General features: G+C 45.6%; 1 protein-coding gene across 1 annotated transcript in view; it reads right to left on the reverse strand.

Moving 5' to 3' along the window:
- Window positions 1-2,622: 2,622 nt before the first annotated feature.
- Window positions 2,623-26,798, reverse strand: part of FLVCR1 (FLVCR choline and heme transporter 1) — a 39,502-nt gene continuing 15,326 nt past the window's right edge. The window contains exons 9-10 of the mRNA XM_073553370.1: window positions 6,560-6,627; window positions 2,623-4,747 (exon numbers count right to left, since the gene is read on the reverse strand). Coding sequence (XP_073409471.1) covers window positions 4,688-4,747; window positions 6,560-6,627 — 128 coding nt within the window. The 3' untranslated portion in view covers window positions 2,623-4,687. The remainder of the gene's footprint in view (window positions 4,748-6,559; window positions 6,628-26,798) is intronic.

Below are 26,798 nucleotides of genomic sequence, written 5' to 3' on the forward strand. Positions count from 1 at the left end.
ATCCCGTGACTTTTCTCAGAGATTTATCCCATGTTCACACCCCATGGGATTTAACCCCTTAGGCCTGTTTCACACATCAGTTTTTTCTGTCAGTCTAAGGCCGGTTTCACATTTGCGTTTAAAGCCGCAGCGTCTGTCTGCGCACGGCCGCCGCTAAGCCCCGCCCCCTGCCACGCCTCCGGGCGCATGACGCTGCATGCGTCCCCCATCTTTATCACTGAGGACGCAGGCCGTGCGCAGTATGCATTTGGCGGCACCTGCGTCCTTTTGACGGTGCACCGAGCGCAACCAAATTGCAACAGGTTGCGTTTGGCGCACCGTCAAATGGACGCAGGCGCCGCCAAAATGCATTCTGCGCACGGCCTGCGTCCTCATTGATAAAAATAGGGGACGCACGCAGCGTCATGCGCCCGGAGGCGGAGCTACCAGAGGCGTGGCAGGGGGCGGGGCTTAGCAATGGCCGTGCGCATGCCGACGCTGCGGCCTTAAAGGCAAATGTGAATCCGGCCTAAATCCGCCAAAATGCGAAAAACGGATCCGCAGGCGGACTGACAGAAACGGGGGTCAGCGGATGTACGGTTCCGCCGATGGTAAAAATTTAAAGGAACCGCGCCTGGGGGAAAAAAGCAAAAAAATAAAAAATTAATACCGCCGGATGTAGTGGTATCCGGAAGAGCATCTGCGGTGAGCGATCATCTCGCAGGATGTGGGTGAGCGCGCGGTGAGAGACCATGAGGGAGGAGATCGCGCGATGAGAGACGGTGTGAGAAGTGGCGAGAGAGAGAATTTCATCCAGCAGCCAGACAGAATTGCTGGTTAAACTTGTACACAAACAAAATAGCGGATCCAGGCGCAGAAAAAAACGTTGCAGGGTCCGTCCGGTCAGGTCAGCGGATGCCAAAATATTGGCGGATCCACAGACATGTGGATGCTACGGACGGCCATCAGTCAAAATCCGCCGATAATGAAAGTGAATAGGGAAAAAAACGGATCCGCAAAGAAAAATGGCGGATCCGTTTTTTTTTCCAAAACGGCGGATTTTGACTGATGGTGACAAACAGATGTGTGAAACAGGCCTTAAGGGTGTACAGGTTTCTTTTTTATAGCATATGACAGTCACAGCTTTTTGTTTGGTTGATGTAGGTTTACGAGGCCTTGCTTAACATTGAGAAAAAGATAGTTTTGAGGTAACATGTAGGGTTTAATTTACAGTAATGTTTTCTTTGGGTGGGATTTTTAGGCAGGTGGTCTGTGCTTAGATTGGAAAATTGGGCCCCCCCATCACAGGGTTTATGCCAAAGTCAGGAGGGTCTGGTGGTCAGGCTGGTATTCTTATTCCACCAAGGACCATCATTCCCTTTTAAAACCCCTGCAGACACGGTTGGTTCTGGTAATTATCACCCTCCATGGAGGAGGACATCTATAAATTATGCACAAGAAGCTTAAGAAACAAAAATCTATCCCTCCTCCATTCCCTTATAATTGGCTATGTGCGAAAACAAGTCCAGACACGAGGGACAGGGGATCATCTACTGCTAAACGTTAAATTACAGATACTTCCCTATGTTCCTCTGTTGGGGTCGTTTCAAGTTTTTTTACACAGATAAGACAAAAACCTAACAAATCTGGCCATAGAACTCATCCCTGTATCACAGAACATAAGAAAATGACTATTCGAGGAGAAGATCAGCTGAAATATTTTCTGGTCTTCTGGCATGGGTGATCCTCATACCTTCTCATCGCAGGACCTTTTCCGAACCCATTGCTGTCCATAGTGTCAGGCCGGGGGTCACACATGTGAGAAACTCGCACAAGTCTCAATACCCGGCACTCGGACCGGAGCGCTCAGCTGCATAGAAATACATGCAGCCGCACACACCAGTCCCGAGTGCCGGGTATTGAGTCGAGAGACTCGTGTGAGTTTCTCGCAAGTCTGACCCCGGCCTTAGACCCCCAAACACAAAAGATAAGTTGTCCAAACCTACAGATCTCCATGAGATCAGCTGACCATGTGTATTGGGGACCTTCTGACTTTCCAGCTCAGCAAAAAAAAAAAAAAAAAGTCGGGGGGAAAAGAAGGATCCCAGCCTGTCTAATTTCAACAGCGGACCCCTTCATTCTCCAGGAGATAAGTTGATGCCAGAGACGACCAACGTGTAACGTGAGGGCCAGAAGCAAGGGTGGTGCCGTAAGAAATAAAGAGCGACGGTCGCCCGTGCCGATGCACCCCAACAAAGCGGCCAACCCCTTAATTTAAAAGTGGGGGCCATAAATATCCATAATCTGGAATATGAGGCTACAATGGTACAATGCAATTACTGTGCCAGTCTACAAGGTTTCTGCTCTATAAATGACCCTGTACAAAGTTATCCGCCAATTTCTTATCAGATACACACAGGAATTAATGGAGAACGTAGAGAGTGAAGATCCAGAATACAGAGGTGACCCCGAATCACATCTCCGATCGTTACCGAATTAAAGCTGCAGCGTAAAGTCACCTCATGTACAGTACCAAGACCACTGTGTACAGTGCGGACCCTCCTCACACAGTAAAAAAAAAATTAGGTTCTCCACCCAAATGTATTGTTAGCAGAATCTGATTAACTCCTCGCAGACCAGGACTAAAGAACAAATTATTGTGTTTGCATTTTAATTTCTGCTTTTTTCATATATTTAAAATAACATAATATCGCACGTGCATATATGTACATAAGTCAATAGCTTGTGTACTTACTAGTACACAGGACTAATTTCAGGATGACATACAGACAACCATCCTTAAATGGATCCCGGGCTTTCCACGAGATTAGTTCAGCTGTGAATCCCGGTGACTTGATCAAGGGCGAGATCCCTCCATAATGAATACTGTTGATCTGTTGCTGATCAGGGGCTTCTGTGATCTCCGTCGCTTGATCTGGACTATGGCAGTGTATTACTGAAGTCCTGATCGCCATTACAGCAGGATGCAAACCCCATGCGGACCTCCAGTCATCAAGGAGTTAATGCCACCATAATAGAAGACCATGGATGCAGGACTGCTGGCTCCAGTCTCCCATTCAGCTGAAGGATATAGACTAATTGCTACGGATGTAGTGCCAAACAAGAAGTGGTGGCTAGGCAGTTAATCCATAACTACTAGGTATCTATAGCAACCAGTCTGTCTTAAATTACAGAGTCTAAAGCTATATAGCCACTGTGCTGGCTGCAGAGGGGGCAGCAGCTTGGTATAAGTTACTCTTTGCTATTTCGTAGCTGAGGCTGCATCATTTATCAGATTTTTCTAAACGTTCCTTCAGGTGGAGATCCTCCTTAAAAGGGAAACAGTCAGCAGGTTTTACAAATGAAAGTCTTGGTATGGCTCTTTAGGTGCTCATCTACACCCCCCCCCCCCCAAAAAAAAAAACAAAAAAAAACAAACACTTTCCGTAAAGACCAGATGTGCCGGTGACAAGAAAACTAGAATAGATGTCATATGCAAATCAGACTGGAGGTGCACTGGGGGTGTGTCACTGCACTCAAACAGCTCCCTTCCAAGTGCACGGACACGCCCCATGTGCGCTTCACTACTGATTTGCATATGGCTTCTACTCTAATTTTCTCAGAGCATCAGACCTCTATTGTCTACAGCGGGGGGAAATAAGTAGAGTTGAGAGAATTTGTTCGGATTCGGTCGCCGAATCTGAATTTTCCATATTGGTGCCATATTCGAACCCTATTCGTGCCGAATTTATGTTTGGTGATCGGTTCTGAACATATTCGGTAATTTCTACTCCCCTTGACTAATGACATTTGCATGTGTTCGACGAATATTGCAAAAACCGTATTCGGACCCGAACAAACTTGCTTAACTATAGAAATAAGTATTTGATCCCTTGCTGATTTTGTAAGTTTGCCCACTGACAGACATGAACAGTCTATAATATTAAGGTTGGGTTAGTTTTAACATTGAGAGATAGAATATCAAAAATAAAATAAAGAAAATTACATTGTATAAAATTTATTTGCATTTTGCAGTGAGAAATAAGTATTTGATCCCCATCAACCACAGAGTTCTGGCTCCTACAGACCAGTCGGATGCTCCTAATCAATTCGTTACCTGCATTACCCTTAAAATTATAAGACTGTACATGTCTGTCAGTGGGCAAACTAATCAGCAAGGGATCAAATACCTCCTCCACTGATATAGAATATGAAAAATAAAATATATAATTTTTTTTTTTCCTTGATGGACAAGCCGCTACAGAGCTTCATGACTTGTTCTACATGTAAAAGTGTGCTGAGCGGTTCTTTAGAAGTGTTACTCTTACAAAGCGGCACCGGTGCCCCGTGACACATACCAAGGATTCGATATATAATTATGAAATGCTACAAGAACCTTTATAACGTTGTCAGATGCATTTGAACAAACTGATGAACACAAAAGAAAAAATAAAAATATGCATCATTTTGCATAAAAGGCAAAGACCATCATCTTGTTAAAAAAAAAAATAAAAAAATGAAATGCGAGTCAAAGAGTCACCTTCACCACGACAATGGGTGAAGATTGTGGCTCGGTTGTCAAGCGCTAAAAAACCTCACGAAAGGAGGCAATAAAATAAATACTAGGCGGTCCAATAAATACAGTGTGCTAAATACGAGTCTTATTGCCGGACACTGTGCATCTCGGGGGAGAGGATCCAGCTGCAGACTAGAGCTGGGTTGATGATTGTATACTCGGCGCTGGTTGTACAGGACTGTCCACAGGAACCTGGGAAAACAGAGGAAAAACCTAAAAAGTTAGAAAAGATAAACTGAACCTTTGAGGAGCCCACCTACAACTATTCCCAAAATGGTCTTCTGGAAGGGTGGTCCTCAAATAATGCACACATTAGATAGGAATCATGGGGTCTAAAGTGGAGGTGGTATGATGGAGATATACAACATCTACTAGATGCAATATCCAGGTCTGATCCATCGTTGGGGGGTCCATTTCCCGCACACCCACTTATCTGCTGATTAAAGGGGTTGCAGAGCACCGAAAGTATCAACTGCTGTGTGCGATGCCTACACTGTCAATTTGTTTTGCAATCTTCATGCGAGGTTGCATACATGAGGTCACATGTATGCTATTTGCAGTCACATGCCGACTAAACTCTTCTCAATGTTGTAATGGAGGAAAGTCTAGTTGGCGTGTGTTCACTCGCATGGGGCATAATGGGAATCATGACAGCATGCGCATTACACACTGTCACGATTCGGCAGTCTGTAGTCAAATAAAGGGTTTGTCTAGTCTAAGAAAAAAAAAAATAAAAAATAATGGAGTCCACAGTCACTCAGAAGACAAAGGTCACGGCCATAATTTTGGTCTGAGTGCTGTCTGAGAAAAAAGACGTCACAAGAACAGCGCTAGGGCCAATGTTATTCAGTTAGGATGTTCAGATGAGAATATTTTCCCCCTTAATGGACCAAAAACTTAAAAAAGTAGCGTGTACTAGTTCTTCTGCGTGTATAATGAGACTCGCCTAATCAGAAATTCTTTAACATGGGAAACTGTATTTGTTCTTGTATAATTTCATAACAGCTGATTTATAAAAACAGATGGCGTACAGATTTTTTTAAATTAGTAAGTTTTTTTTGCATGCTTGTGTGAACTTAGCCCACGTTCATCTAAAGCAGTCAGACCAAAAAAAGGCTACCTCAAACAGACTTAGCTCAAGCCACTTAAACAGATCCCAGAGGAAGCCCGGCTTTTAATTACCCTTTAAACCCTATATGGGAATCGACTTACAACGGGGCCCCTTGGATTGCACCCACAGAGTAGCTGCTGGTTGGAGGAGAGAGTATGAGGCAAGAGTAGTTTGACCAGCCAGGTCAGCTACTGGTGGGATAAAGTTAAAGTAAAGTTAGGCTAGCCTGGAGTCAGAGTCAGGACAGATAACTGAATTAACGTGGCAGGGGGGTCACAAGCTGGTCAGGATCAGAATGAGAGCATTAGGAATGGCACTAGTGAACCAAGAGAAATCTAAGCACTAAACTAGCAACTGCCAGCAGTCTGCCTGCAGTTTAAGTAGGGTGTGATGTTGCCACCCCCCAGCCCCGTTACCCACAGCTGGAGACCGGGCCGCCCTGCGATAATGGATATGGCATCTCCTCAATCATCAGCAGCTCTTGCAGGATGAATACAGTGAAGCCTGTCAACATTACTGAAGCACATCCAATTACAAATCCTACTATTCTCATTCTTTTGAAAACTGGTTGTAAGTGAATGTTAAGCCTTTAACACTGGCACCACCTCCACCACCAAGGAGGCTGCAAATCAAGAACATATCCCGTCAGCATTACGTATCGAGCAGTTGTGCACTATGGATTGTCGGACGGCACAGCTGATATCACACACATACGTATATGCAAACAATTTTGCTATCTTAACATTGAAGATAGGGAGGCTCATGGGAGCAGAAAGGATCCTGAACCTACTGTGACCGATCCTATTTGAACAGCAATCACTCTCCACTGCAGCATAAAGTGGCTGATAGGATATATAGTCTACTATTCCCTGTTATCGCATGGCAATACTCACTGACTTTATGTCGGACTTCGTTATTCCAGAATTTACATTGTGTCTCTGCAGGTCAGATTTGATTAGAGCTGCAAATAAAAAACACAATTCATTATACAGAATACTATGATAAATAGTAAAGACTAGCATTCAGTGTGCAGCAGCACAGGAGTCAAAGGGGTTTTCAGACAAAACTGGCTCCACAGACAAGCCAAGCATTAGTTACCCATTGATGTCCCCCGATGCTCTTTACCTAGTGTATGAAGAACCAATAGCCACAATTCATTACTTGTCCAAAATCCCCCCCAACACTAGGTACAAGATACTCGCCATCTGAGAGTCACTATGCAGCAGCTAGGTTGGCAAAAAATAAGTCAGCAACCATAGAAGCCCGAATTCAGCCCAAATATTCCCACGTGTCCTGCAGGAGCAGCAGCCCCTACATAGACTGTCCTCCTATCACATGAAATTAAAGGGAGACCAAAACTAGAAGTTAACAGTAAAAGTACAGAAACCTCACAGTGTCAGTCTGCAGAACTTTCTGCATGCTCCTAAACAGGAGAACACAAGATTTAATCTTACGGATTTGGCTTTTGACTTTTTGGAAAGGTGGGGGGAGGCTCCTGCTGCAGTCAGTTGTCCAAGAGTCACATGCAAGACACTGAGGAGGAACAATGAGGTCAATTTTTATTTGACAAAAAGAAAAAAAAGGAGTGTAAGGGAGGACGTGCTGGGATATTACTTTCATTTTGTGTATTGTCCATGTTGAACTTTCCTTTGACCCAATATCTATACACCAGGCTGTTTGCAAGGATCATCTAGTATTGTCACATACAGTTGTGCTCAAAGGTTTGCATATCCTAGCAGAATTTTTGCTTTCTTGGCCTTTCAGAGAATATGAATGATAACACTAGAACTTTTTCTCCACTCATGGTTAGAAAAAGAGCACTTTATATATATTTTTTTTCTACTGGCTAACACGGTACCAAACCACTTTTTTCGTTTCTCTTTTTATATCATGATGACAACCCAAAACATCCAAATGACCCTGATCAAAAGCTCAGATACCCCATTTCTTAATGCCGTGTATTACCCCCTCTAAAATCAATGACAGCTGAAGTCTTTTGTGGTAATTGTGGATGAGGTCCTTTATTTTCTCAATTGGTAAAGCTGCCCACTCTTCTTGGCAAAATGTCAGTTCCTGTAGATTCCTGGGCTGTCTAGCATGAACTGCGCGCTTGAGATCTCCCCAGAATGGCTCAATGATACTGAGGTCAGGAGACTGAGATGGCCACTCCAGAACCTTCATTTTGTTCTCCTGTAGCCAATGACAGGTCGACTTGGCCTCGTGTTTTTGATTGTGGTCATATTATAGCGCCATTTATTCCATGGCGCTTTACATGTGAGGAGGTGTATACATAATAAAAACAAGTACAGTATTCTTAAACAGTACAAATCACGACTAGTACAGGAGGATCCTGCCAGCGAGGGTTCACAATCTACAAGGGATGGGTGAGGATACAGTAGGTGAGGGTAGAGCCGCTCGTGCAGTGGCTTGCTCGATCGGCGGTTACTGCAGGTTGTAGGCACATCCAAGTACGTGCAGCTTCCAGGCTGAACATTGCAAATATGCCTCCAGTATTTGTCGATCATGTGCTGCATTCATCTTTTCTTCAACTTTGACCAAGTTTCCTGTGCCTTTGTAGCCCACACATCCCCAAAATATTAGCGATCCACCTCCATGTTTTACAGTAGGAATGGTGTTCCTTTTATCATAGGCCTCGTTGACCTCTCTCCAAATGTAACTTATAGTTGTGGCCAAAAAGTTCAATTTTGGTCTCATCACTCCAAGTTACCTTGATGCAGATGTTTTGAGGCTTGTAGGAGAGATATTTTGTGGCATTTGCACAGTAATGGCTTTCTTCTGGCGACTCGACCATGCAGCCCATTTTTTTAAAGTGCCTCCTTATTTTGCATCTTGAAACAGCCACACCGCTAGTTTTCAGAGAGTCCTGTATTTCAGCTGATGTTATTTGTGGGTTTTTCCTTTGCATCCAAAACAACTTTCCTGACAGCTGTGTACAAAATCTTTGTTGGTCTACCTGACTGTGGTTTTGTTTTTACAGAGCCCCCGATTTTCCATTTGTTAATCACAGTTTCAACGCTGCTGACTGCCATTATCTATTCCTTGGATATCTATTTGTATCCCTTTCCTGTTTTATACAGTTCACCTACCTTTTCCTGTAGATCAGTTGACAATTCTTTTGATTTCCCCATGACTCACAATCCAGAAACATCAGTGGCTGGATGAAAGATGCAAGAGTCTGTCTGAATCCTAGAGACTCACTCAGCTTTTATGCACACACACTGATGACAAGCAAACAAGTCACAGGTGAGGATGATACCTTTAGTAGCCAGTCTAATCCATTTGTGTCAACATCTGTGCATGTTATCAGACAAAAATCACCAGGGTATGTGAACTTTTGAGGAGGGTCATTTGGGATGTTTTGGGTTGTCATTAGGGATTTAAAAAAAAACCAAAAAAAACAGTAGTTTGACAATAAATGGCTTCACCCAATCATTAACCATGAGTGGAGAAAAAGGTTTTGGTGTTATCATTCATATTCTCTGAAAAAAGGCCAAGAAAGCAACAATTCTGCCGGGGTATGTAAACTTTTCAAATGAAAGTTGGAAAAAAAAAAAAAAAAAATAGGTCCATCAAGTTCAACCTTTCTCCACCAACTGTACATTTGGTCACTAAATTAACTGTAACTGCAATGTTACGTGTATAGAGGAAATCATCCAGCCCTAGTATAAAAGCTGTTATAGTGTCATTACTACCGCTTGTGGTTGGCATTCCACAGTCTGACTGCTCTAACTGTAAAGAACCCTTTCCTATTTAGAGGCCAGAATCACTTTTCTTCCACTTGTAATGAGTGCCCCCTTTTACGTCGTACGGACTTTGGAAGGAATATGGTATATGTGCTAGTCCTTGGTATTGCCCACACATCCCACTCCACATCTCCAATAGGGTATTTCTGGTGTGACCCCTTTAGCTGGAATGTGAGGATGAGGTCTTCATGTCAATTCTATACTCTGATATAAGGTAAAGACTTTCTGTGAAGACACTAAATATAACTAATATATAATGTCTTCTGTTACTTATTTACTCACTGGACAAGAAGAACAGGAAATGTGCAACCAAGCGGTAAATACGGGTGCAAACACCGTGTCCGGGAACCGACAGCAGTGTACGCTGTTGGACAGCCTCCTCGGTGATATCAGCTGCATGGGAAAACCGCTTTCACCTCCCTTTACTTTTCCTGCTGGAAAAACAGCTCCCATCGAATGCCTACAACTCCCAACATGCTGCACATAATTTCACACCCTTTTAATACCAGCGCTCTATGCTGTAGAAGTCCTCTGACAATACGCCATGCCCTGTGGTGACAGCATTAAGTTAATTTATTTTTTTTTTAAACTGTAAATGAGGGTTCCCCAACTCCAGTCCTCAAGGCTGCAAATTTTTTTAGTAAATTTTTATCAATTTTTGACAAACGAACATAGTTCAGGACAAACTTTTACATTTCAAAAACAAAAGAAATAAAAAGAATTACATTGGTTCAGCAAAAATCCAACAATGACATAAAAGCACCGACAGATTGTCATAAATATAACCTTATGTATACAGACAAAAAGACAGGACACACACCACAAGGGAGGGGGGAGTATGAATTCTGAGAAGAGGGGAGAGGGGGGGACCAAGTGTTCGTGGAAGGACCTATTCAATTCTCTGAGCCCAAAAGTAGTCCCATGGGGCCCAAACCGAATAAAAAAAAAAAAAAAAAAAAAAAATCTACACTCTTGCATTTAGAATCGCCATCATGTATTCCATCCTTCAAATGTCGTTAACTCTATATAATAGGTGCAGGTGTGAAGGAGGGGAGATCTCCTTCCAGTTAAGAGCGATCAGACACCTAGTCGCGGTGAGAATGTGTAGTAACATTTTAGCTTTTTCCCCCATTCCTTTAGGAGCAAGATTTATCAGGTATATAGTCGGATCCAGCCCCACTTCAGCATAAAGAACCTTAGAGATCAACAATCTCACCTCCCAACAGAAACTCGTAATCCCAGGACACGACCAGACGATAGGATACAGCGTGCCCACATCAGAGCCACAATGCCAACACATACTGTATTTGGTAATTGAGGGATTTAGGCTGTGAAGGAGGTCTGGAGTGCGATACCAGAACATGAGTATCTTATATGGATTTTCCTTGTAAAGGGTGCAAATAGAGGACTTAGCCGCTTTTTCCCCAGTTAGTATGCCAGCTTTGGGGCGAGAGCGCCCTTCCCAAAATACTCATTTGCACATGTAGGAATGTTTTAATTGTTGGCCCTCTTGGGGAGAACACAGAATTTTATATACATTTCTGATATTAAACCTTTGGTCGACCACCATCTCCCGCAAATCCTCGCAAAGTCAAAGTAGGGAGACTCCCGAAGAACCAAAAAGGGAAAAGGCAAAGTTTAATCTGTAAGTACTGATAGAATTCTTTATTAGTAATAGGAAACTTGGACTTGACATTATCAAATGCAAGAAGCTCCAGCGTGCCCCCATCTACCAAATCCGCAAACCTAAACAAATCCGCAGAGGACCAAGGATGGGCCATTGCATGTTCCAGACTACTTTGCAACAAGGGTTGAAATAGGAATGAAATCGTAGGCGAGTTAGGGGAGACTAAACTTCCTCAGAGGAGAACCAGACCTTCCTCATACAGGAGAACCAGACCTTCCTCATGAACCGAATATTTAACCATAGTAGAGAATTTGGATGAATTGGCGAAAACCACAACTTCTCTATTTCTGTCCACTTATTATATGCCCAAAACTAAGCCAACGAGGGAATTCTACAAAGGTAAGTGGCCCAATAGTATTTAATAACCCCTCCATGTGATTTAAGAGAGACAAAGACACGCTTAGAGATCCGATGCCTGAAGAAACTTAAACTCCCTCATGGTTACCCTATCCGGCAGGGTCTCAAAAAAAATAAAGCAGTTTAGGAAGGAGGGACATCTTAAGAGAAGTAGTACGGCCAATTAGTGAAAGCGAGTGCGGTTTCCATTTGTCCATCAACTTCTATAGGTCGTTCAGAAGAGGCAGGAAATTGGAGCTAAGGGAAAAGTATTAAATGTAAGCGTAAAGGGAACCCGTCACCTCATTTGTCACATATAAGCTGTGGCCACCGCCATCAGGGGCTTATCTACAGAATTCTGTAATGCTTGTAGATAAGCCCCCGATGTAACCTGAAAGATAAGAAAAACACGTTAGATTATACTCACCTGGGGGCGATCCGGTCCGATGGGTGTCGCAGATCCGGCACCTCCCATCTTCATGCGATGACGCCCTCTTCCTTGCTTCTTGCTCGGCTCCTGCGCAGGCGCACTGATCTGCCCTGTTGAGGGCAGAGTAAAGTACTGCAGTGAGCAGGCGCCGAACCTCTGACCCTTCCCGGTGCCTGCGCACTGCAGTACTTTACTCTGCCCTCAACAGGGCAGATATGTACGCCTGCACAGGAGCCGCGACAGAAGGAAGAGGACGTCATCGCATGAAGATGGGAGGCGCCGGACCCGGACCTGCGACACCCATCGGACCCGGGCCGCACCTGGGTGAGTACAATCCAACGTGTTTTTCTTATCTTTCAGGTTACATCGGGGGCTTATCTACAGGATTTGGGATAACAACCAAATAAGAATTTGCTAGTGTATCTGGTATTGGGGAGCCCTCAAGAAAAGAATTAAAGAGTTTGACCACATGAGGAGAGAGCTCCTCGGCAAGAGTTTTATAAAACAGATACGTCAACCCATCTGGGCCCAGAGATTTACCCAAGAGGATATCCTTCAAGATGTCCACCACCTCCACCTGTGTCACACACTGATTGAGAGATAAGGCCTCAGAGGGAAGAACTGGGAGGTTTAATTTTGATTTAAGACATTGCATCATTTTTTTATTCTATCAGACTTAATTATGGAGGAAGTATCTTTTATATTATACAGTTTACTATAAAAATTATAGAATAATTCCGAGATTACAGTTGGGTTATAATGAAGGCCTGGGGCTGAGAATTCAAGGTTCTATCCTTCCGCAGTAAAGTGAACCTGTCACTTGTTCTGGCCACTATAAGATGCGGCCACTGCCTTTCAGGACTTATGTACAGCATTCTATAGTGCTGTAGATAAGCCCCGATCCAACCTGCAAGATAAGAAAGTGGGAATTAGTCCTACCGGTAATGGTATTTCCAGGCGTCCATCATGACAGCACCACCAGGAGGTTGTCCTTCTTATCCTTGATAGGGAATACAGAAGAGGTTAAATAGCCCCTCCACACCAACCCCTTCAGTGATTTTCTAAGTACCACACCAGGATTGATGCAACAATTTTATTGAACTTCCTACCATACATGTTACCTCACATATCAGATAGGAAATCCAAGGGAGGGGATATAAGGGGTGGTCATGATGGACGCCTGGAAATACCATTACCGGTAGGACTAATTCCTACTTTCCAGGAAATCCCTCCTGACAGCACCACCAGGAGAATTACCAAATTACTACAACTAGGGCGGGATTACAGCTTGGAGGACTTTCCTCCCAAACGCTGTCTGAGGATTTGCCATAACATTCAACTTATAATGTCTGCAAAAGGTATTAAATTTAGACCAGGTTGCGGCCCTGCATATCTGGTCCATAGATGCTCCCACGCTCTCTGCCCATGAGGCAGAAACTGCTCTTAGAGAATGGGCTCTAATGTTTTCTATTGGAGTCTCTCCTGACGACACATATGCTGCACTGATAGTTGACTTCAACCATCTAGCCAGGGTAGCTTTTGATGCCTTCTTCCTTGTTTTTGCCTGCCATCTGGATGAAGAGGTTAGAGTCTACTCTCCAGCGTTTTGTAACCTCTAAGTATTGGAGGATGGCTCTTTTAACGTCCAAGAGGTGGAGGGAGCGTTCCTTCTCGTTGTTGTAATTCTGGCAGAAGGATAGTAGTACAATTTCCTGGCTCCGGTGGAAGTCTGTAACCACTTTGAGAAGAAAGGCTGGATTTAATTTCAAGATGATGCAGTCTCCCTGGATCTTCAAATATGGATGCTCTATAGACAGGGCCTGAATCTCCCCCATGTGTCTAGCCGTAGTTACTGCCACTAGAAATAGGGCTTTAAAAGTCATTGATTTTAAGGGGGCCTGTTCTAGCGGTTCATATGAGTCTTTGCGCAGCTCATTTAGGACCAAGCTAAGATCCCAAGGTGGTATCGAGCCACGGATTGTGGGTCTCATCTGCTGAGTGGCTTTTATGAACCTCACTACCCGTGGATGCTTGGCTAGGGGGGGAAGTCGAAGTATGAGATTAAAGGCCGCCACCTGTACTTTGAGCATACTAGGCCTTAGCCCTTTATCAAAGCCCGCCTGGAGAAAGTCTAGGATCTGCGGGATATCTGGACCCCGGATGACTGATACTGGCCCCTCACATTGAGAACAGAATTTCTTCCAGATTTTTTGGTATATAGCCGAGGTTACCGGTTTTCTACTATTCTGCATAGTAGCTATAACTAAGTTAGAGTCCTTTTGATTTTAGGATCTCCGCCTCAGAATCCAGGCCGATAGTTCATCAGAAACCCGAGATGCTACAACTAAGGGACCCTGGGTTAACAGGTCGTGTCTTGCTGGTAATAGTATCGGGTCTTCCTGTGCCATCCATTTTAGTAAGGAGAACCAGCTTCTCCTGGGCCAGTAAGGAACAAATCAATATTACTGATGCTCTGCTTTCCTAGATCTTTCTTCTTCGGACCCTTGGTATAAGCAGGAGTGGCAGGAAGGCGTAAGCGAGCTCCATGTTCCATTCTTGGGTTAACGCGTCTACTCCTATTGGGTTGTCTGTCGGGTTGAGAGAAAAGAATCTTTGTTTTTGAGTTTTTTCCTTGTGGCGAATAAGTCGACCTCTGGTGTCCCCCAATGTTGGCATAGCTGTGTGAAGACCTCCTCGCTTAGTGACCACTCTGACGACTGGATCTTCTCTCTGCTCAGGAAGTCGGCAACCTGATTTCTGGACCCCTTCAGATGGACTGTCGTAACTGAGGCTTATCTGTTCTGCCCAACCAAAGATCTCGTGCGCTAGGTCCTGAAGGTGGCAGTATCTGGGGCCTCCCTGATGTTGAAGGAAGGCAACTGTAGTTGAGTTTTCCGAGAAGATCATGACATTCTGACCCTTCAGTTCCTCTTGACATGTCTTTAGCGACTCTCAGACTGCCCTGAGCTCTCTGTAATTCGAGGACCGTTTGCGTACTGATGGGCCCCATGTCCCCTGGAGGTATCGACCTTCCATGTGAGCCCCCCAGCCTCTGAGACTGGCGTCGGTAGTGATGTTTGTACATGGCAACAGTCTCCAGGGTCTCCCTTTTCCGAGATTTTGTGTGTTTGTCCACCAGGAAAGGGACTGCTTTCCTTCCTCGGAATGTTCTTGTCTAGCGATGTTTCCCTGCCGTCCCAGGTCGCCAAGACCTCTCTTTGCAGTATTCTTGAGTGGAACTGGCTCCATTGTACACTGGAGATACATGAAGTCATGAGACCTAGGACTCTCATGGCTTTCCTTATGGAGATGTAATTGCGTCTCTGGACCCACCGGACCTTTTGTACGATTGCCTGCTGTTTGTGCAGAGGAAGGAAGGAAAGAAGGAACAAACATTCTTTCCCCGAGTTCAGTATGACTCCAAGAAACATCTTTTCTCTTTCTGGTCTTAGGCTGGACTTCTTACAATTTATTACCCACCCTAGGCTCTGTAGGACCGATATGGTGGATGTAAGGTCTTGCTCCATCTGTTGTGGAGAGTCTGCCACTAGCAGCAGGTCGTCCAAGTATGGTATGATAAGGGTATTTCTTACCCTTAAGATGGGCCATGTTTTTTTTCTACTGTGAGATTTGTAAAGATCCGGGGCGCTGAGGCGAGTCCGAATGGCAAGCAACGGAATTGGTAATATTGTATTTGTATTTTCCCGTGATCTTTTATGGCGAACCTGAGGAATTTTTGGTGAGATATGTGGATGGGCACATGATAGTAGGCACTTTTTAAATCTAGGGTGCACATGACCAAGTCCTTTTTTATTAATGTTATAACTGCTTTCAGAGATTCCATCTTGAATCTTATGTAGGTCACCCACTGATTTAACGGCTTTAGATTTATTATGGTCCGGTATTCTCCACCTGGTTTCTTTATGGAGAATAAAACTGAGTAGTGACCCTGAAATCTCTGAATATGGGGAACTCTGGTTTCGGCCCCTATCTCTATCAGGTCCTGTATGTCCTTTAGCAGTCTTTGGTGGGTCACTTAAGACTGGGTCTGGGTGACACTATCTTCTGGGCGATCGCTCGGTGAACTCTATTCTGTAACCATCTGCGACCGTATTCCGAACCCACTGGTTCTGGGCAATATCCTTGCAGATGTTTTGGAAGTAACGGAGTCTCCCTCCCATCTTCCTGGCGTCATTCCCTGGTAGGTCTTGCCTTCTGCTCGAGGAGAACTTCTCCCTCTTCCTCCTTTCGGGTAGCTCCATCTACCGGACTTACCTTTTCCCCCTATAGTCCTGTCTGGGATGGGAGCGGGTCCTCCGAAAAAAGGACATTCGTTTAGGCCTTTCCTCCGGAAAGCCCTTCTTTTTGTCGGAAGCTTTCTCGAGCAGCTCATCTAATACGGGCCCGAAAACGTGGAGCTCAGAGAAGGGTATAGAACACAGTTTGTTCTTTGAGTGTCTCCTGTCCAGGATCTCAGCCACAGCACCCGCCTTGCTGAATTAGATAAGGCATTTCTTGCGGCAAACCGGACTGATTCCGCAGAAGCGTCCGCCATGAAGTCAGTAGCCATTCTCAGGAGAGGTAGTGATTTTAGGATCTCCTCTCTGGGGGTTCTGCTTCTAATTCCCCCACCCATAAGCTCATTGATCGGGCTACTGAGGTGGCTGCTATGTTAGCATTCATAATGGCCGCTGATGCTTCCCAGGCTTTCTTGAGGAGATCCTCTGATCTCTTGTCCATCGGATCTTTTAGGCCGGATGAATCCTCAAAGGGAATAGCCGTTTTCTTTGACACTCTGGCTGCAGGTATGTCGATCTTCGGAACTGTCTCTCACACTTTTGTTTCTTCTGGATCAAAGGGAAGACGGTACCTAAAGTCTTTTGGGACTATTAGTTTCTTCCCACTCTTCTAATATCACCGTTATATGTTTATTAACTGGGAAAACAGTATTTCTACGGGGGCTCAGCCCTCCGAACATCTCATCTTCGTTTGTCCGTGGTTCCGTAGAATCTTCTACTTTCATTGTATCTCGGACTGCTTGTAGAAGTGTGTCCGTATCTTCCGCAGAAAAAAGGTATCTTCCTTTCTTCCGGGCGAGCTGCCGAGGAACCTTCGCCAGAGTCAGGATCAGAGTAGTCTGACACCTCTCCTTCCTTCGAACTCTGTTCTCACTCCCATCTGGTCCTCTTCGGGCGCAGGGATTGTGTCGGCCTGATATACAGTCCTGACATAAGCTCTTTGTATGTCCTGACGGGAGCTTGGCCGAGCATAGGGGGCACTTGCTAGGTTTTTTTCCTGGTGGTCGAGATGGACTGCTTAAGTGCCTCCTTGGCCTGAAAAATACAGTGGGGCAAAAAAGTATTTAGTCAGTCAGCAATAGTGCAAGTTCCACCACTTAAAAAGATGAGAGGTGTCTGTAATTTACATCATAGGTAGACCACAACTAAGGGAGACAAACTGAGAAAAAAAAATCCAGAAAATCACATTGTCTGTTTTTTTTTCATTTTATTTGCATATTATGGTGGAAAGTAAGTATTTGGTCAGAAACAAGCAATCAAGATTTCTGGCTCTCACAGACCTGTAACTTCTTCTTTAAGAGTCTCCTCTTTCCTCCACTCATTACCTGTAGTAATGGCACCTGTTTAAACTTATCAGTATAAAAAGACACCTGTGCACACCCTCAAACAGTCTGACTCCAAACTCCACTATGGTGAAGACCAAAGAGCTGTCAAAGGACACCAGAAACAAAATTGTAGCCCTGCACCAGGCTGGGAAGACTGAATCTGCAATAGCCAACCAGCTTGGAGTGAAGAAATCAACTGTGGGAGCAATAATTAGAAAATGGAAGACATACAAGACCACTGATAATCTCCCTCGATCTGGTGCTCCACGCAAAATCCCACCCCGTGGGGTCAGAATGATCACAAGAACGGTGAGCAAAAATCCCAGAACCACGCGGGGGGACCTAGTGAATGAACTGCAGAGAGCTGGGACCAATGTAACAAGGCCTACCATAAGTAACACACTACGCCACCATGGATTCAGATCCTGCAGGGCCAGACGTGTCCCACTGCTTAAGCCTGTACATGTCCGGGCCCGTCTGAAGTTTGCTAGAGAGCATTTGGATGATCCAGAGGAGTTTTGGGAGAATGTCCTATGGTCTGATGAAACCAAACTGGAACTGTTTGGTAGAAACACAACTTGTCGTGTTTGGAGGAAAAAGAATACCGAGTTGCATCCATCAAACACCATACCTACTGTAAAGCATGGTGGTGGAAACATCATGCTTTGGGGCTGTTTCTCTGCAAAGGGGCCAGGACGACTGATCCGGATACATGAAAGAATGAATGGGGCCATGTATCGTGAGATTTTGAGTGCAAACCTCCTTCCATCAGCAAGGGCATTGAAGATGAAACATGGCTGGGTCTTTCAACATGACAATGATCCAAAGCACACAGCCAGGGCAACAAAGGAGTGGCTTCGTAAGAAGCATTTCAAGGTCCTGGAGTGGCCTAGCCAGTCTCCAGATCTCAACCCTATAGAAAACCTTTGGAGGGAGTTGAAAGTCCGTGTTGCCAAGCGAAAAGCCAAAAACATCACTGCTCTAGAGGAGATCTGCATGGAGGAATGGGCCAACATACCAACAACAGTGTGTGGCAACCTTGTGAAGACTTACAGAAAACGTTTGACCTCTGTCATTGCCAACAAAGGATATATCACAAAGTATTGAGATGAAATTTTGTTTCTGACCAAATACTTATTTTCCACCATAATATGCAAATAAAATGAAAAAAAAACAGACAATGTGATTTTCTGGATTTTTTTTTCTCAGTTTGTCTCCCATAGTTGAGGTCTACCTATGATGTAAATTACAGACGCCTCTCATCTTTTTAAGTGGTGGAACTTGCACTATTGCTGACTGACTAAATACTTTTTTGCCCCACTGTATATAGGGAAGCGGGTCCTGTATATCTGTGTATGGAGAACCGTAAGGGACCCTGGTACCCTTCTACTCACATGGTCCAGGTCTGGCTCTAGGGACTGGACGTCTGGACGGCTACCACCTTCCATCTCTACTGAGTCAGTGTGCTGTCCGTCAAGAGCACTGTCCGTCAGAGTGTCTTTAAGTAGTCGCCTTACCCAGCTTCAAGACATCCGATTCGTCCTCCTTCCGAGCCCAGCTGCTGATGACTCCTGCTGCGTGTGCGAGGGTCTCCCCGCCCTTTACCGACGCCTCTCCCTGTGCAGGGCGCCAGGATCTCCGTGATGCCAGCCCTGTGGGACACCTTGCTGCCCACGCCGCGTTGGGCGCCATGTTTTTTCCTTGGCTGCGCCCCAGAAGTAGTCACCGGCGCGCCCCCTCGATGACGCGGCGCCGGCGTCCTGCAGCCAGGACCAGCAGCTGCTGAAGCGCTGAGCCCTCCAAGGGGATGCGTGTGACGGGGAGCAACCAGCTCTACCCCCAGCGCTGAGGGACCTCCAGCGGTCTCAGCGCTGCTACTGTGGGATCGCCGCCCGGAACCCCCAGCGAGGGAACCGCTCCCGGCAGCTCCTGCCAGCGGGCTCCGACCGACACGCCAGCCTCACAGGTATACGCACCGCTGCGCTCTTCTGCATCTGTCCCTGATAGGGAGAGGAAAAACACTGAAGGGGTTGGTGGGGAGGGGCTATTTAACCTCTTCTGTGTTCCTGTCCCTATCAAGGATAAGAAGGACAACCTCCTGGTGGTGCTGTCAGGAGGGACGTCCTGGAAAAATAAGTTTTGTTATACTCACCCTGGGGAAGGGGGCGGACCAATCTGATGGGTGTCGCAGGTCCAGGTCCGGCACCTCTCATCTTCTTGCTTCACAGGCTCCCGGGAATCGCGCTCCTGCACAGGCGTACGTATTTGCCATGTTGAGGGCAGTACTGCAGTGTGCAGGAAGAGAGAGAGGCCCAGCGCCTGCACACTGCAGTACTTTCCTCTGCACTCAACAGGGCAGATAAGTGCGCCTGCGCAGGAGCGCGATGCCGGGCAGCAATGAAGCAAGCAGGAGGAAGGCATCACAAAAAGGAAGGCGCCTGACCCGAACCTGCGACACCCCTCGGACCGCCGCCCCCCCCAGTGAGTATAATAAAACTTATTTTTCTTATCTTGCAGGTTGGGTCAGGGGCTTATCTACAGCATTACAGATTGTTGTGGATAAGCCCTGAAAGGCAGTGGCCACATCTTATTGCGGCCAAAACAGCTGACAGGTGTTATTTTACAGGGAGAATTGGCGGAAAACTGATTATAGGAAGGAAAAGAAACTATGTGCATTAGATAGCAGTGAAATATAATACTACGGTATTGTCTTTGGCCTCGTATGGTGCTGCAGTATTGCAGCATAATTGTCATTAATGCTCATAGATACAGTAGAGCCCTGGAAAAGTCCATGGGCCCAATGACCGCTCCACACGCAGGCTGCAGTGCCATAACACGGACATGCATATAGCGGTCAACTGAAGAGCCTACAGCTACCGAATCTCTACCGACCATCCCGACAGGACCACGTTATGGGACGATCTTACTACTTAATCTAACAGTACGGTTGTACAGGCCCTGGTACCGGTCTTGTAGCGATCCGATGTGCTGGTGCTGAAAAGTTAAGCCCTGAAGCCACATGCAAATTAGCCTGGAAGTTCATTTATGGCGTGTAAATGCAATACATATCCACCGACACCCCCCAATGCATTTCCAGATTAATTTGCATTTGGCTTCAGGGCTCGATTGCTCAGCGCTGGCACATCGGATCACTACGGGACCGGTATCAGTTTTAATGTTGTACCAGGACTTATACAGCCAGACCACTTGTTTCAATGGCAAAATTGTTCCGAAGCCAAAAATTAAAATATTTCCTTCGACCCAACCAGTTAAAGTAATTTTTCCAACATTAATGTGACAGTGGCAACCCCAATTAATGTCTTAGCTGCCAGATGTGGCACTGAGGTTAGCATTGTTATGGGGGAAACTAGCAGGCGCTGAAGGGGACGTAACCAGCAACAGTAGAAGACAAGGGTCAGTCTACAGCTCTAAAGAATGGACAAAAAAAAAAAAAAAAAAAAAAGAGAATTTGACATACTAAGTTTCATCATGCCCAATCCTCTGTTCCCGAGGGAGATAAGCCACCAGCAGAGATGTCTCAACCCACTTATTTCTATATCTGCATTGGAAAATTTCAGCCGATCATTAATGAATAGGTGAATGGGGAGGGGTGGTTAGGAAGAAAACGAAAATTTGGAGTCAGTGGGATAGACGTTGGACCATCGTGACTCCAAAGGAACCTAAAAATCCACTATCCAGCTCTGAATGTAAACCAATGCTGGACATGCTGTCAGACACAGATCTGGAAGAGAGATTGCTGTGCACAATCACTGAGGAGCCATGTTACAACATGCAGACCATGGTCTGTTCACCTAGCTGGAGCAGAACACAACATCAGCCACGTTCCTTTGGACACTGACCAGTGGTGCATCCCCGAGCCGGATCTTTTACTCCTAAAATGATGCATCACAGAGAAATGGCAGAGATCATCTCACATGTATCCATCCCTCTCCCATTACAACCACCATTACATGGTATTCTGCTGAAATCCTCTGTGGCCTCTGCAGTCATTGACCACACACCCTCCTCCGTGCCCGGGAGTAACCTGGCTGTTTACACAACAGGTGCGCTCGCAGATCATGTGGCCCCCGCACCCAGAGATATAGATCTGTGCCGTGAGCTTCATTGTTATAAAAACTTCAAACTTTTCACAGCAGGAAGAAAAGTCGTCAAAATCCAAAGTCTGGAGCCCCCACCCCTTGTAATATCTGGAGACCACCAGGAATAGACAGAGTCACGTTCTGCAGTGACCTTGACTTTCCCTCCCTGTAGGAAGTATCTGGCACTGTCAAGTAGAGCACAATCACAGCAGACACCGAAGAACATGACCCATCCATTAGTCTAGGATGGGACATTCAGAACTGGATGTACAGATCGGGGTCCGCCAGGTGGGAAAGATAAGGACACGGCTCAGAATTCCATCATCTCATGGAGGCATCTAAAAAACATGGTCTCAATGACGCGTGCCAGCAAATACCACAATATATCAACCAAGATACATAAAGACTCTTCTACTTGTATTTATATTTAATATTTTTTCTTCCATATATCAAACCTTGGAGCTGCTGCTAATCTGAGCCGAAGGGCGTGGGATCAGGGCAGAATCAGTCTCCTCCCCCTTCTGGCAGCTAACCGTATAGTTCCTTCTTATTTCCTTCTCAGCTATACTGCCATGCTGCTGCAGAGGCTTTGCTCCTTTCCTGACAAGCAGGTAAAAATCTTTTTTTCTCCATTTCTGAGACCTGACTGCAGAAAGTCACCGAGATTGGGTGCATCTACTAACCCAGGGATTTAGAAAACTCGGATGACAATTTTTTTTCTTTAACTTACATGCACATAATTTGTATAGTATACATACATATAATTTTGCAGTTGGGTTTCACTTAAAATTTTGCACCTTTTTGGTTTTTCTAGACAATTTTCCCCTCTACCTTGTTTGCTGCAAAACGAGATAACTGTAAATCAATATCAGACCATGATGAATGGTTTTGGAACGGATGGCTTCAAAACTGTATGGTGTCAGAAAGATGGTGGTGGCAGTGTGCTGACGTGGGTATGCATGAGCGCTGCAGGTGTCGGGGGGGGGGCTACGTGTCATAGATGATAACATGAACTCTCATATGTACTGCTCTAGAGTGACACAGAAGATGCCACCAACACTCCGTGCCCATGATAGACATGCACTTTTACATTTATGAAGAACATGGTGAAAGTGATTGAGTGGCCAAGTGTTTCCAGATCTGAGCCCAACCGAACACCTCTGGGGAATTCTAAGAGACAACTGGTAATCACTCTCTGAAGAATATTGGAGACATAATTTCATGTCAATCATTTGCATCCTATTTGGGATTATGAAAACCCTTTCCTTTGTGCAGCTGTAACAGGACACCTAGCTCAGAAGGGGGCCTAGCCTCAAAAGGCTGTGAGTGACAATTCTCACATCTTGAAAGAGATAAGCCCAGAACAAAAGGCTTGCTTCCAAAACGGATATCATGCGGTCTAAGGCTGTGTGCACACGTTGCGGACTCTGCTGAGGATTTTTCCGCGCAGATTTGTCTAAATCCGCAGGTCAAATGACCTGCAGTTTATCTGCGAATTAGCCTGCAGTTTTCCCCTGTGGTTTGACACCTGTCATGGAGCAGGTGCCAAACCACTGCGGAATCCGCACAAAATCGTGACATGCTGCGGATTTAAATCCGCAGAAAATCTGCAATGTGTGCACTGCGTTTTTCTTTTTACATAGACTAAAATGGTACAGTACAACACAGCAGAAACTGCTGCAGATCCGCAGGGCCAAATCCGCTGCGGATCCGCAGCAGAATCCGCAACGTGTGCACACAGCCTAACTGCTTTGCTCTGTCAGCTATGATTTCCTAAGGAGAATATAGACTTATCTTACATCCTGGACACACACTGTTACATTTTCAAGATCTGTGGAACGGACCGAACACCTTCCAGGTCCTTGATCCATTCCAGAACCACAAGGTCGAGAGATGCGTAGAATGGCTAGTAGGAGTCAGGTAGCAAAGCGGTGTTTGGTCTCAAAGCATAGCAGGGGCTTGACCAGATCCGATGGCGCCAAAACAGAATCCCTAAGACCGTTCATTAAAGAGTTATTACCCATCATATGTTTTGAGGTTTTCAGCTGCCAGAGGCAAGGGAAGCGGATTTAGGTTCAGCCCAGAGGGTAGTGACTCAAAGGGGTTAAATGCTCATGTAAAGCATGCCATATTGCTTTTTCACTGGGGAGGTTGTGGGGACATATCGTGCGGGAGAAGTCAAAGAACAGAGGGGACCACAAGGCTTCCATGTGGCAGCCCCTCCCCTGCAAGGCAGGCCTTTCATCTGTCTCTTGTATTTTGCATACTTTGTCCTATCCCTATTGTATTTGCATAACTGACCATTGTATAACCATTGTATTGATAGTGTTTTATCTAGTGTGCCCTTAAGGCGATAAAATATATAAATTTAACCTACTTATTCCATACATCTGTTTCTCGTTTTAACTTTCCATGCTACCGGGGCTGGTTTCTGGCCTGATAAAATCCCGTTAACAGACCAGTTTTATATGAAATAAAGAACTGGTGAGTCCTACCGGACAGGGTTGTTAGCGAGTGTGGTGCCACGTCAGCGACTGCACAGGCCACATCCTCACTCCCTGTGCCTCATTAGGCCCGTGTGGACAGGGATTGTCTGTGTAAAACTGTTCCAAGCTGACCTTACGTATCCCCAGGGGGTGCGGAACATCACATTGGTGAAAGTGGTGAGAAAGCATTAAGTGACCCGTCTGACGCAATAGTGATGTCAGACATGGTGGTGAGGTGTGGGTTCGTCACACTCCCCATCCATCATCTAAAAGAGCTAGTTCTTGAAGAATGGAAAGAGACAGATGCTGCAATTAGTAATAAGAAAACGTGCTCTGATAAGGCGTTATCTGAGCATGCTCAGGTGCTAACGGAGTGTCTTCTGCGTGCTCGAATAATATGTTAGTCTCCACAACTGCATGTCTTGCGGCTGCTAGACAGCCGCAACAAATGTGGGGATTGCCCAACAACAGTGAAACATGCAGCTGCGGGGACTCTAATATATTATTCGAGCACAACAAAGATACTCGGATAGCACCTGAGCATGCCCCGATAACGCCTCATCCGATCACAGGTTCATCACTAGGTGCAATATGTCAATAACTTGCTCATTCCAGGTCTAGAGGACATGATGCTGTCCTTAAAAATCATGGAGGTCATACAACATACTAGATGTTGTAGTTTTTGATATGGGGTGTAGTCATTTTTGTAACTAATTTGGGTAGATTTAGTATGGAAAGTTATAGTAACGTTACGTTCATGTTAGATGTGTTCAGTCAGATTGATTAAAATCTTACTTTTCAATAGGGGGGTGTACTCATTTATGCCAAGTACTGACACCTTATTACAATCACCTTGTAACACACAAGCCACAGTCCGGGTATAGTACTCGTATTTGGAAAATTAAGGCAGTGCCATAAAGGCCATCAGCGACCAGCAATCTATTGGACCATGAAGTGCAATCAAATTCCTAGAAAAAGTGATGTCAGCAGTAACCGCCTGTTTAGTTCCTACCCAGATTAAGAGACATATTTACACCGTGAGATGCCCAGATGGCGGTATAAGGCTGGTTTCACATTAGCGCTTTTTAAGCGCACGCACGGCTGGGGGTAGCTCCGCCCCCGAGCCAGCTCTCTGCCCGGGGTGCCCGCCCCTTGCTTGTAGCGCTGCCTCCTAGCGCACAGCGGCGCCTGCGATCGGCGCACCCTATCTTTAGCATAGGGTGCGCAGATCGTGCGCAGGCCGTGCGCTAGTTGCGCTTTGACCTGCGCTGCGCACTTTTGACGGTGCGCCGTGCGCGCCAAAATCAAACTTTTCGGATTTCGGCGTGCTCGGCGCACCGTCAAAAGTGCGCAGCGCAGGTCAAAGCGCAACTAGCGCACGGCCTGCGCACGATCTGCGCACCCTATGCTAAAGATAGGGTGCGCCGATCGCAGGCGCCGCTGTGCGCTAGGAGGCGGCGCTACAAGCAAGGGGCGGGCACGCCGGGCAGAGAGCCGGCTCGGGGGCGGAGCTACCCCCGGCCGTGCGTGCGCTTAAAAAGCGCTAATGTGAAACCAGCCTAATCTGCTGACCTGTGAAATCAGACATGACGCCAACATCTCCACCTTCTCCCATTGTAAAGCCCTAGAAACTCTCGCTACAGTTTTATTTACAGGAAATGGAAGCACAAGATCACCCCCAGGCTGGGAACCTGGCACAAAGCCTAAACTATGTACGTAACCATCATTTCTTATTAATCAATCCCTCTGATGTCTCAGACAATGCTGGAAATCCTCATCCAGGCTGTTCATGTTGAAATATCAGCCCCAAGGGAAAACCAACTAGGAACCGATGATGTCGTGTAGTGCAAAAGTTAAAATGTTGTGCTCCCCCACCCTAAACCTGCAGGGAACACTGGCAAGTGCGAGAAATCTCACAGATCTGGATAAGGAGTTTTTTTCTTTTTTTTTTTATTTTTTAGAAAAACTACTTCACCCTGGGTGAACTCAGCAGAAAAACGTAGGAGAGAAGGAAAAGAGAAAAAAAAAACCAAAAAAAAAAAAAAAAAAAACCACCACACCAACTGCTACATGGGCATTTCAGTTCTTTCATTACATGGACATGCTGGTGCAGGCTGTGCTGTGGATTTACCGCACTGAATAAATATTTGTATTATTCAGCCGCACTGGACAGTTCTTCCCACGTGACAGTAAATTACAGCACAGGGGAAAGCCAAGGAACACGGGTAATAAAGAAAAGCATTAATTTCCTCCATAAATTATCTACTCCAGCATGCTATAAACTTAGAAAAAAAAAAAAAACAAAATAAAAAAAAAAAAAAAAAAAAAAACACTAACAAGTCTATATACATATATCAACTGACACTCTCCATCATGGGAAGTACAGAACTGCCAGAAGACGTGTTTTTTTTTTGCTCACTTCCATGCATCCCTGTTATTGCAAGTTGACAAGCAGATTGTTGGGATCTGTGGACACTAAGGGGCCCCATACTCATTGATGATCCCTATGTTCTTCAGAAATAAGTTACCGCCATAGAGGTCCGACAGCGACTCTTTCAGAGAACATAGGAGCGGTCTGCAGAGTGAGCGGTTCCTGTGTATGGGAGAGTCGGAGGAGATCCCTGCCGCCTAACCGGCAAGTGTATGGGGGCTTTAGACAATGGCGTTCCACATAAATATATCTAACTGACCAGCCAAATTTGAGCT

The sequence above is a fragment of the Dendrobates tinctorius genome, unplaced genomic scaffold (genome assembly GCF_039654945.1).
Source record: "Dendrobates tinctorius isolate UK_male_01 unplaced genomic scaffold, ASM3965494v1 ptg000201l, whole genome shotgun sequence".
Lineage (NCBI taxonomy): Eukaryota > Metazoa > Chordata > Amphibia > Anura > Dendrobatidae > Dendrobates > Dendrobates tinctorius.